Source organism: Scyliorhinus torazame, chromosome 16 (assembly GCF_047496885.1).
Source record: "Scyliorhinus torazame isolate Kashiwa2021f chromosome 16, sScyTor2.1, whole genome shotgun sequence".
NCBI classification, from domain to species: domain Eukaryota; kingdom Metazoa; phylum Chordata; class Chondrichthyes; order Carcharhiniformes; family Scyliorhinidae; genus Scyliorhinus; species Scyliorhinus torazame.
Genome location: NC_092722.1, coordinates 42,836,056 through 42,850,096, shown reverse-complemented (window position 1 = coordinate 42,850,096; position 14,041 = coordinate 42,836,056). Strand labels below are relative to the sequence as shown.

At 48.0% G+C, this 14,041-nt stretch overlaps 1 protein-coding gene across 1 annotated transcript in view; it reads left to right on the top strand.

The window, feature by feature from the left end:
• igsf21a (immunoglobin superfamily, member 21a) overlaps positions 1 to 5,131 on the top strand; it is a 422,140-nt gene extending 417,009 nt beyond the window's left edge. The window contains exons 8-10 of the mRNA XM_072478415.1: positions 1,505 to 1,697; positions 2,194 to 2,232; positions 4,878 to 5,131. Of these exons, the coding sequence (XP_072334516.1) occupies positions 1,505 to 1,697; positions 2,194 to 2,232; positions 4,878 to 4,951 (306 nt within the window). The 3' untranslated portion in view covers positions 4,952 to 5,131. The remainder of the gene's footprint in view (positions 1 to 1,504; positions 1,698 to 2,193; positions 2,233 to 4,877) is intronic.
• The last annotated feature ends 8,910 nt before the right edge of the window (positions 5,132 to 14,041 follow it).

Genomic DNA, 14,041 nt, shown 5'->3' with positions numbered 1-14,041 from the left:
AGCGACATCATGGGAACAGAGATGTGAGATGGCAACGTCAAGGGGTGGCCGTGAATATAGGTGGAGAGTTTCTTCTGGAGGGAGAAATCGAGGGAAGCCAGGAGGGCATTGAACTCAGAGCAGAAGGAACATGATGAATTGGGATGGAGGTCACACGGTGCAGAGTCACTGACCCTAGCTGACACAAGAGTTATCAAGTATTGCATGCAAGTGCTGCAATGTGAATGGTAGCAGCAGAGATGGAGCACTTCATTCTATGGCCAATTGGAGAAAACAGTGGATAGAATAAGCAACCACTGGTGTATATTTTCCTGTCACCGTTCCTGGCATTCGGACAGCGCCAAGCTGAAAATCGGGGCTGGCCTTTCCACCCAAACCACCAGGATGATTTCAGTATGGGCCTTCTACAGTCTTGGCAAGGATCCGCAGCCAGATGTACAATGTAATTCTTCACTTGATTTACCTGTGGCCAGCTGGCTGCCTGAAATCCAGCCCCTAGTATAAAGCGAGTGGATTCCAGAGAACCTGAAGTCAACAGAAATAGAACAACCCCCACACAAAGTAAGTCGGCAGGAGGGGACCTTGAGGGCAGGCAGCAGGGAAACAGTATAGAGAAGAAAATTCTGGAGCACCACTTCATGGTAAGCCAGACAGCAGAACAAATCTGAATGCATTTGAAATTGTGACAGCTCGAGATAAATACAACATTGAGAGAAAGCTTTTCATACAGAGCGATGAACACATGGATCATGGGATCCACATTGCATGCACTCAAATGCTTCCTGGGGCATCAAATATTTGCATCATTCCCTCTTCAATTTCCTGCTGCTCTTCAGGACGACTCACTGTAGATGCAAATCCCGGCCATAGTTTGTTAGATTGGAAGCACAAAAGATGCACCTGATCTGGTACTTGTACAAGCCTGACCCATACAAGTGAAGTGCACGTCCACTGATCTCACTAACTCCAGCAGGGTCAGTGATAGAGGGCAATAGAAAACATTCTTGGGGTGGGGGTATTGCTGGCAGGGCTAACATTTGTTGCCCATCCCCAGTTGGCCTGATGCAATGATGGTAGATGGCTTCCTTCTCCAATCGATACAGTCCATGTGCTGAAGGTGCACAATGGCATTAGGTTGGGAGTTCCAGAATTTTTAATGGCAAAATAGGGAATAACAATTACTCAACCCATTGGCACCTCCTTAATGATGGACGTTTGATCAGAGATATGAGATTGCCACCCTAAAGCTGTGGAATCCAGCTGGAATATCACTCTCTGCAAGATAAATAGGAGGGTAAGGGATACAAGCTCAGTGAATATGGAACCAACTACCAGTGTAATGAAATTCTGCTTCGTGCAATAGTTACCACCACACTCTCACTTACACATTCCTCCATTCTTGTGTCCACCGTCCCAAACTTCTTGGAAGATTTAAGCTTCTGCAACATTGCATCTCAGGAATTTAAGGACAACTTGATATTTGCTGCACTTTGTGCCTTAACAGAATGAAGTTTTCCCGGAGCCTCTCTTTACGTGGACCAGAGTGGGCGGGCGTTTATTGGGTGGAAGTGCTGAGTACGATGGGAAAGAGCTGGTGTTGGAGAGAGTACCGGCAGAGCTCAATGGGTCCATGTACCGTTGTACCACCCAGAACCCTCTGGGGTCAACAGACACTCATGCCAGGCTCATCATTTTCGGTAAGTGCGAACATATTACCGGTTGCGGTTGAACGTATCAGCATCTTATCTTTGCCCCGCCTTCTTCTCCTGGAAGCAGTGGCTTCTGTCTGGTCACCATTCCATGGCAATTATTTGGTGCCTCACTCAAGTGGCTTAATGCTTTAGCATAAATTGGCAGACTGTTCAGTCAGCATCACTGCCAAACACTGCTTGTTCTCACTCAACACCCAAGCAAGGACATTTTTCTGAAGAAGTCACTGGATAGTGGTTGGGAGCAAGAAACCCAGTTAACTTCCCTCCTCCCTACCATTGGGGCCACTAAGGCCCTTTGCAATACCCGATCACTGAAATCAGACTAAGGATCAGGCCAGGTGTCTGTCTCACGGTGAACCAGCAGGGAGCTCAGTCATCCACTGTTTAAATAGTCCTCCCTTGCTTCATGCTAATTACTGGCCCTCCCCATTCAACAATATGCATACGTTCTCCTTATTTGCTTTACGTTTTCATCTTTCAGAAAATCCAAGCATTCCTAAAGGCACTGATGATAAAAATGGTGAGTTTATACATTTTGAAAATTATTTTAAATTCTGTGTTGGTCCCATCAGTAGCTGAGCTACGGGCAAGTGATGGGTGGGATAGAGGGGAAATGGATCAAATTCCAATTTGAGCCCAGATCTCACTGGTTCAACCTGTACCCTCAGTGGTCAAGGACAGAGACAAAGTGGGGGATCTCCGCAGGAGGGCGAACTGAACTGGGCACTGGGGAATGACGACTTATCTGATCTAAAGTCCAAAATGTAATAGCTGGTGACCTGAGCCACCGGGATTCTCTGGCCGTTGGGGTTCTCAACTCCCCCCGGCAGCGCACTCCTTGCCCTCGGGTTTCCCGGCGGCATGGGGTGGCTTCAATGGGAAATCCCACGGACAAGCGGCGGAAAGAAAGAATCCCGCCACCAGCGAATGGGGCATCACCGTGAAACAGATGACTGGGGGACTGGAGAATCTAGCACCTGATGCTTTTGGGGGCAAAGTTCCCCAACACTTAAATATTTGGAGGTCTCAGAATAATTGCGTTGGGGAGGGACAGGCGATTCATGAGCCCACTTTGGCTCTGCTGCTGAATGTCCCAGCCAGGGATATTAATCATTCTTCTTTGCTTAAATAGTCCCCATTGCTCAAAACGGATGAATTGGCGCAAATGTAATTTGTGCGCTGTATGCACTGGTTGGTTCATACATCAGCGTTCCACCTCAGCGGTCTATAATTCCGAATGCACTCATGTATTTTTTCAGTGTGGTATTTATTGTCTTACGTGATCCTCAAACTAGCGGGACATGACCAAGCACCATAAACCCCTTGCTTGGGCTTTCAGCCTGATTCTGCCCACAAAGATCATTCAAACTTACCCGGCTTGCCTTTACCTGAATTCTCAATGTGGCTCTAAAATCGAGAATTACAATAAATAACTGTACCATAACAATGTACAAACAGCCCAAAGGAACCAGCACCATGGAGCACAATGCGAGAGGAGGCTGATGAACAGCCAATTAAACTCGATCAGATAAACCCCATAATGTTACAGTGGGACCACAGAACTCACTCGCCATGCATACAAATTGTAATTGTCGCTCCTGATTTGCTCAGCTATCACGTACCTAAATCAGCAGAGAATCACAACTGGGTAGAGAGGGAACTGAGCCATGATCGGTAGCAGAGTGGTTAGCACCGTTGCTTCACCGCGCCAGGGTCCCAGGTTCGATTCCCGGCTTGGGTCACTGTCTGTGCAGAGTCTGCATGTTCTCCCCGTGTCTGCGTGGGTTTCCTGCGGGTGCTCCGGTTTCCTCCCACAAGTCCTGAAAGACGTGCTGTTTGGTCATTTTGACATTCTGAATTCTCCCTCTGTGTACCCAAATAGGTGCCGGAATGTGACGACTAGGGGCTTTTCACAGTAACTTCATTACAGTGTTAATGTAAGCCTACTTGTGATCTTAATAAAGATCAATATTATTATTATTTTAAGTCACATTAGTAGATTAAATTTTAACATACCCAAGTAACAACAGTTTAATTTATCTGAGATCATTCATCTCAACTGGTCAGAGAGCAGTTTAACGGTCCAATCGGATTTTAGTTGAACTGTATAAGTGCCTTAAAGGGACAGTCCATGTTATACAAACATCCCTCATAAGACCATAAGACATAGGAGCAGAATTAGGCCCCTCAGCCCATCAAGTCTGCTCCGCCATTGAATAATGGCTGATATTTTTCTCATCTCCATTCTCCTGCCTTCGCCCCATAATCCTTGATCCCTTTATTGATCAAAAACCTATCTATCTCTGTTTTAAAGACACTCAGTGATTTGGCCTCCACAGCCTTCTGCGGCAAAGAGTTCCACAGATTCACCACCCTCTGGCTGAAGAAATTCCTCCTCATCTCTGTTTTAGAGGATCGTCTCTTTAGTCTGAGATTGTGTCCTGTGCTTCTAGTTTTTCCTACACGTGGAAACATTCTCTCCACGTCCACTCTATCCGGGCCACGCAGTATCCTGCAAGTTTCAATAAGATTCCTCCTCATCCTTCGAAACTCCAACGAGTACAGACCCAGAGTCCTCAAACGTTCCTCATAGATCATTCTTGTGAACCTCCTCTGGACCCTTTCCAAAGCCAGCACATCCTTCCTTAGATACAGGACCAAAATTGCTCACAATACTCCAAATGGGGTCTGACCAGAACCGTATATAGCCTCAGAAGTACATCCCTGCTCTTGTATTCTAGCCCTCTCAACATGAATGCTAACATTGCATTTGTCTTCCTAACTGCTGCCTGAACCTGCACATTAACCTTAATAGAATCTCATGGAATGAATTTTCCTCAATCCAGTCGTTGTACACCTCTCTAGAGAAGACCATCAAAATATAAACCCTCTTTCCCCTTTTCCTTTATAATATGGGTTATTATATATAATATAATGTGCATGTCAGATTGTTAGGAGCAACCCCAAGGGTGGCCCACTTAGAGTTTGATGGAAATAGCTGAAGTAAATAAGGTTGAGTTATGTCAGTAAGAATTGAAAATCAAAGCAAGGTCAGACGATGTTCTTTATTAAATCTGCCTATGGTTGTCAATTTATTTTATCCACACTGCCAGGCCATCTAATAATGCAATAAGCCAAGAAAATGAATTTTGATTCTGATTTCAGGTGCATCATCATGCAACAAAAGTGTCAAACTCGCCTTAGCGATGATCCTAGCAGTCATATTGGATTTAACGTGAAAGATCGTCAAGGAACAGAGGGGGAAATTATCCATCCTGCCATTGCACATCATAAGATATTTTTATTTTAACGTTTTTCTTTATCAAGTTCTGGATGTTCCACTTACTGTAGGGTTTTCTCACTTGAAAAATGTCTCATTGCTTCATGTGTTCCTGAATAAAGGTTCCATCTGTTTAAAAGATACCCAGATCCTTGCTGTCTTCTATGGGAAGTCTGTGATACATGGCAACAAACTTGTATTCATACTTTGCCCTTTGACAAGGGCATTCGAATATATAAGTACGGTAGCATTGTGGATAGCACAATTGCTTCACAGCTCCAGGGTCCCAGGTTCGATTCCGGCTTGGGTCACTGTCTGTGCGGAGTCTGCACATCCTCCCCGTGTGTGCGTGGGTTTCCTCCGGGTGCTCCGGTTTCCTCCCACAGTCCAAAGATGTGCAGGTTAGGTGGATTGGCCATGACAAATTGCCTTAGTGTCAAAATTGCCCTCAGTGATGGGTGGGGTTACTGGATAATGGGGATAGGGTGGAGGTGCTGACCTTGGGTAGGGTGCTCTTTCCAAGAGCCGGTGCAGACTTGATGGGCCGAATGGTCTCCTTCTGCACTGTAAATTCTATGATTCTATAACATCCAGACATCCAGACAATGGCGAAGCATTATACACCATCTACCCATCATAGAACCACACAATCCCTATATAGGAGAAAATGAAACTGCAGCCAATTCAGAGACAACGCGTGAAACCTCTGTCTAAAACTCAGAGACCGCGTCCTTTAACTCCTCATGACCACATCAATGAGGGTTCCATCCCGGCCCCGGATCACTGCCCGTGTGGAGTTTGCACATTCTCCCCCCCATGGCTGCATGGGTTTCACCCCCACAACCCAAAGATGTGCAAGCTAGGTGGATTGGCCAAGTTAAATTGTCCCTTAATTGGAAAGAAGTGAATTAGGTAATTCACAAAATACATTTAATGAGCAATTTGTCAATCCTGCCAGAAATGTCCTTTCATCTTAAGAATTTGTCACGGTCGTGTTTAAAGGACTGTCGGATAATGTTACAAAGTACAGTAAACTGCAACAGACACTGCCCACAAGTGATGGACTTGGATGACCGAAGGAATAGTCAAATAGATAAATTTTGAGAAGACGTCAAAAGCAGAGAGATGAAGTGGAGGGATTTCAAAAGTCTCTCACAAAGGGGAAAAAACTTGTCCTGATTTATATGTGTTCCATTCCAGTTTTTGTCCCACACCTAGTGGTGCACTGGGGAAGACTCTTTGTCTGTTACCATCACTAGTAATCCCCGGAACAGGTAGCTAGTCTTTCGCCAGGGGGGTACCATTCCACGTCAAGCATAGCTGACCAGGAGTGTCTCCTGCTCTTAGCGCCAGCTACTGGTGCGTTTGGAGGAATTTGCAGGTTGATACTCAACCTGTTTTACTGTGTTATGAGATTTGAACTAGAAGCCGCTAGCTCTTGTCAGGGGTGCCACCCACTATGCTGCAAGACCTCATTTATACGTGTTACCACACGAGAAATTATTCATTTAAAAAAATTAATTTAGAGTGCCCAATCTTTTTTTTCCAATTGAGGGGCAATTTAGCGTGGCTAATTCACCTACCCTGCACATCTTTTTGGGGCGTAGGGGTGAGCCCCACGCAAACGCGGGGAGAATATGCAAACTCCACACAGTGACCCGGGTCCTCGTTGCCGTGAAGCAGCAGTGCGCCACCGTGCTGCTGCTATAAATGATTCATGACAGTTTCCTCTGGTTGGTATCTCTGCTGAAATAATAAGTGTTCAAAAGTTACAGGAATATTTGATCTCAAGAAAATTACCAGGCAAGTGGCCACTTTGGAATGATTCGCGATACGAATGGTTCTGATTGTGAGGCCATCTCTTTAAACTTATTAAATCATTTTGCGAAACTGCATTTGTGTATGAAAGGCTGAGTGCCCATATACTGTGTCATATCTGTCAAGTGTCTCAGATTGACTTTGCAAATATGTTGCTCACAAAAATGCCTGGTATCAAACTCCTTGTTTGATGCCTGTTACCTGCAAGGAAATTTGCATTCCTGTGTAACCCAGATAGTGTGTTCATGTCCGTTATCATGTATTGCTACTCATCATGTGCAGCACGTCAATTTGTTTTTTAGCATTGCATCACTGGATAACAAATAATAAACATGTCAGATGGTTAAACATGTTTTTCAATTGCCAGGCCACACACTTCAATGGACTAAATGGCTTCCTTCTATGCTGGTATGACCCTCCGATACCAAATTTTGTGGCAGGGTTTGCTGTTTCACAGGAGCAGGAACCCTGCCTAATAATACCCCATATCCAGCTCAAGAGGTGATAAGGTCAATGCAGCCAGCCCCTTGGGTGCCATGGCGCGAACCCAGAAGGTCTGAGCTGATCGGCTCAGTACCATAGGCCATTCCTTTTCTCTTTAGGCCACAGGAAGAAGTCGTTGTTTGAGGCATTTTGAAATAAAGCTTCTGTTGCCATTTTGGTTGGTTACTTTACAGCTCATGAGAGAGGAGATATTGATTAAATAATCATGCTTCTGTGGGCCTTTTGGTCTGTATCTAACCATGGACAAGATGTCATTCCGCTAAAAACGTAAGAAAGACTTGCATTTGTCACTCAATCGACACCACAAAAGTACATTAACCTGTTGTTATGACATTGATTCTGTGGGAGCTTGCTGTGTGCAAATTGGCTGTGTTGCTTCCAGCTGTGACTACAATTCACAAGCAATTCGTTGGCTGTATATACTTTGAGAGGTCTAGTTGTTATGGGAAATGCGATGTAAAGGCGGCACGGTGGCACAGTGGTTAGCACTGCTGCTTCACAGCATCAGAGACCTGGCTCAGTTCCAGCCTTGGGTGACAGTCTGTGTGGAGTTTGCATTTTCTCCCCGTGCGTTTCCGCCTGACGCTTCAGTTTCCTCTCAGTCACAAAAGATGTGCAGGTTAGGTGGATTGGCCATGCTAAATTGCCCCTTAGATTCCAGGGATGTGCAGGTTAGGTGGATTGGCCATGCTAAATTGCCCCTTAGTGCCAACGGATGTGCAGGTTAGGTGGATTGGCCATGCTAAATTGCCCCTTAGATTCCAGGGATGTGCAGGTTAGGTGGATTGGCCATGCTAAATTGCCCCTTAGTGCCAACGGATGTGCAGGTTAGGTGGATTGGCCATGCTAAATTGCCCCTTAGTGCCAACGGATGTGCAGGTTAGGTGGATTGGCCACGCTAAATTGCCCCTTAGTGTCCAGGGTTCTGCAGGTTAGGTGGGGTTACGGAATTAGGGTGGGTGTGGGCCTAGGTAGAGTGCTTTTTCGGCGGGTTGGTGCAGACTCGATGGGCCGAATGGTCTCATTCTGCAGTGTAGGGATTCTAAGGGGCGACACAGTGGCAGGCACTTCTACCTAACAGTGCCAGGATACAGGGTTTGATTCCGACATTGGGTGACTGTGTTGTTTGTACGTCCTCCCCATGTCTGCGTAGGTTTCCTCCGGGTGCTCCGGCTTCCTCCCACAATCCAAAGATGTGCGGGTTTGGTGGATTGGCCATGATAAATTGCCCCTTAAAGTTCAGAGTTGTGCAGGTTACGTTATGGGGCTATGGGGATAGGGCGGAGTGGACATGGGTAACGTGCCCTTTCAATGGGTCAGTGCAGACTCAATGGGCCGAATGGCCTCCTTCTGCACTGTAGAGATTCTATGAAACGTAAGTCTTTTGTTTGTTTCCCTCTTTGTGAAGGGGTGTTGAATTGTGCTGCCTTGAGTTTGCAAAATTAGCATTAAATAAGTGAGAGAAAATCAAAGCGAGAGAATGTGGAGGGGATTTTGCTCTAAACTGGGGTAAGCATTAAAGTTTTATGCTGTGTACAATTAGTTCCAAATGTTATATTATGATGTTTAGTATGGTGTAAACTGGTCACAATAAGAGGACTGCTGTGACCCTTGTTGTGTGAATCTTTTTGGAGTTTGGGAGTTCCTAGTTGCTTTGGGCACCCATCCAGCACGAGGATCAAGTCCGGGATCAGGTGTAATGCCTGTTCTTGTCAGCTTGGATCTAGTTTGTCTCTTTCGTGGGGACCATGGATTGGATTCAATTTGAATTTGAATTTGATTTTGGAGAGAGCAAGGAGATGGATTAAGGGCTTGTCCTGTCCACCCTGTACATTGGCTTTGTATCCCTGACAATGGAATATATTTTTTAAATCCAGCACAAACAATATCACAGGAAGAATTTGCAGCTTCATTCACACAAGCTCAAAGTTGCTGAGCTTGATGAGCAGCAGGAGACAGACTGTCACATATGGAAGGTGGTTAGAAGATGAAAGTCTCCACCCTCGTGACGCAGGATCCATGCATTGTTTCAGGGGCGTCATTCTCCGACCCCCCACCGGGTCGGAGAATGGCCGTTGGCCGCCGTGAATCCCGCCCCCGCCGAAGTCTCCGGTACCGGAGATTGGGCGGGGGCGGGAATCGGGCCGCGCCGGTTGGCGGGACCCCCCGCTGGATTCTCCGGCCCGGATGGGCCGAAGTCCCGCCCAGAAATTGCCTGTCCCGCCGGCGTAAATCAAACCTGGTATTTATCGGCGGGACCAGGCGGCGTGGGCGGGCTCCGGGGTCCTGGGGGTGTGTGCGGGGCGATCTGACCCCGGGGGGTGCCCCCACGGTGGCCTGGCCCGCGATCGGGGCCCACCAATCTGCAGGCGGGCCTGTGCCGTGGGGGCACTCTTTCCCTTCCGCCTCCGCCACGGCCTCCACCATGGCGGAGGCGGAAGATACTCTCCCCACTGCACATGTGCGGGAAACTGTCGGTGGCCGCTGACGCTCCCGCGCATGCCCCGGGAAACTGACAGCGGCCACTGACGCTCCCGCGCATGCGCCGCATTTCCGTGCCAGCTGGCGGGGCAACAAACGCCATTTCCGCCAGCTGGCGGGGCGGAAATTCCTCCGGTGTCGGCCTAGCCCCTCAATGTTGGGGCTAGGCCGCCAAAGATGCGGAGCATTCCGCACCTTTGGGCCGGCGCGATGCCCGTCTGATTGGCGCCGTCTTTGGCGCCAGTCGGCGGACATCGCGCCGTTGGGGGAGAATTTCGCCCCAGAAGTGAATTGGACAGTTGTTTGAGAAAAGGGAAATAAAGTTTGCGAATGGGGTATGCAGGAGATTGGGGAGTGGATTTCCTGAGAGATGCTTCCACTCTGCCACAAGTTTGACCATAAGTGTGGCGGAAGTCCCAAAACTGGAATTTCCCTTGCTATTTTGATGAAGTTGCTGCAACAATTCCCAGGAAATCATAGGCCTGCGTGGCTCATGTGGACAAAAGCATGCCTGATGGGTCAATCAGCCTTTGCGCTGTAACACGCTATAGTTAGAGCTTTTCTGTCAGGCACTTTCATTTATTTTCCAATTTGTCACCTCTCCATAGGCCCCAGCACCTCAGCCTCATGGCTTTGTATCTTCTGTGAGAATTCATAGAATTCCTACAGTGCAGAAGGAGGCCTTTTGGCCCATCGAGACAGCACCGACCCTCTGAAAGAGCTCCCACCAAGGTCCACTCCCACACCCTATCCCCTTAAACCTACCTAACCTGCACATCTTTGGACACTAAGGGGCAATTTTAGCATGTCCAATCCTGCTAACCTTTGGACTATACGAGGAAATCGGAGCACCCGGAGGAAACTGACGCAGACACGGGGTGAACGTGCAAACTCCATATAGACAGTCACCCAAGGCCGGAATTGAACCCAGGTCCCTGGCGCTGTGAGGCAGCAGTGCTAACCACTGTGCCACCTCTGAGCTTGGAGATGCCTGATTATTTGGCCATGGGGTAGTCACAACAATGCCTTTCCTTCCCCCAATGTCCAAAATAGCACTTTGCAGTACAAGTCACAGGATAGCAATGAGTTTATTTACCTGTCTTTGACTTAAGCCAAGAAAACGCTGACTGAGGACTGGCTTACCAAGCAATCAGCCTTACAGTTAACGTGGCTTGCTACCACCTCAGTGATGCCATTAGCTAAAAATGGGAGATCCATTAATCGGCAATACTTTGAAGCATTCCTGCTATCGATTTTGCCATTTGTTTGTCCACTAAAATCAATAATAAGTCACTTCCATTTTACAGCATTTTATTGAATTTAATCCGGTTGGACAATTTGTATTATTAGATAAATTATGCATATCCGTCATTGAGGCCTTGATGATTTTCATATTGAATTTTCTGCGTTTCAATGTGAAACATAACACTTAATTTGCAATTCAATGTGTAAGGCATTGTCCAATCTTGTGGACGTATAAAGTTATTGTTTTAGAAAGGGAAGAACCTAAAAAGCTCCCGCAGAGTTTGCAAATCTCAATATTATATTTAATTTGAAATGTGCCACAATTTAATAGAAAAGCTAATGCAGAGTGTGGTGGCTTGAGACATACACTGGAGGCTTCCAGTAGTACAGCTTCCAGCACGGTAGCACAGTGGTCAGCAATGTTGCTTCACAGCGCCAGGGTCCCAGGTTCGATTCCGGCTTGGGTCACTGTCTGTGTGGAGTCTGCACGTTCTCCCCGTGTCTGCGTTGGTTCCCTCCGGGTGCTCCGGTTTCCCCCCATAAGTGCAGAAAGCCGTGCTATTAGGTAATTTGGACATTCTGAATTCTCCCTCTGTGTACCCGAACAGGCACCGGAATGTGGTGACTAGAGGTTTTCACAGTAACTTCATTGCAGTGTTAATGTAAGCCTACTTGTGACAATAAAGATTATTATTACTCAACAAAAGGGTTTACTGATGAAAGGCAAAGGCAGTTAGATAACAGGCACAGAGCTCCAGGGTTCCCACAGCCCGGGGTCCTGCTCACAGGGCCCCGCACAAACGTCCTATTGGCCTGGGGGCGAGTACTCCAGCGCAATTGGACCCGGAGCTGGTCACGAGACCCCTGGAGCCAGCCCCCTTAAAGGGACCATGCTACCACATCCCTCCTCCCATATGAAGTCCCTTACTACAACTAACCCAAAACATGATATTTCCAGAAGTTACAAATGTTATAAGAGACAACAGGGGAAAGAGAATCCGTCTAAGAGTCAATCAGTCCAGAGGCCTTTGGGTCCTTCCGGAGCTCCGGAGCCCTGCCACACGCTCAGCACCCTTCTGGGAACTCGAATTGTCAACAGTCAGTGTCATCCCTGTAAGCACAACCTCAACAACAGGTGGGCCAGCCTCGACGGGTGAAGCTGGTTGAGTAGATTCAGGAGCCCTTGGCTCCCTTTGGCCAGACGGAGTTACAGGAGTGTTCACGATACTGGCGGGCATAAGTTGAGGGTTGCCTGGACCTGGCTTCTCAATTGGTTGACGTCCTTTCTGATGGTCTTCCCCGACACTGGCCACAACTGGGCCACAACCATCCCGCGAACCAAGGTGGAACGGAAGTGAAATTATTGACCAAAACCAGGTCTCCCACTCGGAAGAATCTGTCTCCTCTGTGTTCTGACCGCTGCAGAGAAAAAGAGGAAGTGAGAGCACTTAACTGCCTTTGATGTGGTCCAGGAGCTGTCAATCATTGCTAGATGTTTATAAACATTGCGGTTAGCTTCACAGCTGGGTACCTGAGATCCATTCAAGCATGAAGGTAAATTAAATTAAACAGTCATGACAGCTGGCTCGGTGCAAGAGGTCAACCAGACCCCAGTAAAACCAATTTCCCAATAATGTGAATGAATGTCTTGCAGATCTTAAATATCTGAGCGAGTTTAAACCCAGCTGATGTCGTTCTTGTCTTCTCAGAATTTACAGCTGCTGCTTTCTCTGTCTGAGGTAGTAGGTGTAGGGCACAGGTGAGTTTTAAAGCAGTAATTTTTCACTGTCTCTGTCTGGACTGCTCTCTAGCTTCCAAGCAGGGGTCTCTGCCATAGGGGGGGGGGGGTCTCTGAAGGGGGGATCTACTGGGGGTATCTCTTATGGGAGGTCTCTGGTGGGGTCTCTCTTATGGAGGGGAGGGGGTTTCTGGTGGGGTCGCCATTACGGGGTGTCTCTGGTGAAGGTCTTTGTCATGGGGGTTTCTGATGGGTTCCTCATGGGCGGATCTTTGATGGGAGTCTCTCTCATGGGGGTCTCTCTTACGGGATGTCTCTGGTAGAGGTCTCTGTAATGGGGAGTTTCTGCTGCGGGTCTCTCTTCTGGGGGGTCTCTGGTGGAGGGGTCAATGGAAGAGAGGGGGCTCTGTGATGAACTTTGGGGGCAGATCCCTTAAAGAATTACCCTCATGGACCACCGCGAGGTCCACCGCTCCAGGGCCACGTTGGGAAATACCTGCACCAATTCTCGCCCACATGACTCCAGGACCAGAGGACCAGTGAATCACGCAAACATGGAGAAACAGGTGCGCAACCCGCCAAAATGATCCATTTGCATTCTCCCGCTAGCACGGGGCGTGAACCTCGGCGCTGCCATCAGCAGGGGACCAGGTGGATGCCAATCCCATTTGTTTAACAATGCTGGATTCTCCACCACAGTGGGAACTCCACTAACAGTCGTGGGTGGCAGAGAACCCAGCCCCAAGTTATTTTTTGGGCAGGATTTATTGAGCAATCCGCCGTGTGTTTTCCGGTGGCGGAGGCATCCCACCAGCGGGACTTTCTGGGCCCGCCATTGTCAACGGTATTCCCCATTGACTGCACCCTTTGTCGCCTGGAAACCCGTGCACCAACGTTGGGACTGTGTGAACAGCCGTTAAATTCCACCTACTGTATTGTAAATTCTGGGCTCGATCGTACCAAATCGGAACGATGCTCCATAGTGAGCGCATTTAGTCGCGTGTTTCCCACAGTCGCAATGCCGAGAAACACCGCTATCTAACATGGCTCCAGTTAGCTAATGGGCTTCAGTGGGGAACGCCCCGACAAGGCTGCATTTAGATCCACTTTCTGCACTGAGGAGCTCCACTGATTTCGCGAGGCATGGCGAGCCGGGTAGATCCTGGGAGCGGTTTCTCCCAGCATTTACCGGCCACGTTGCGCGACTTGCTGCCTTTCAGGCACAGCCGGTAGATCAGGCCCTCTTATCTTTTGATCACAATG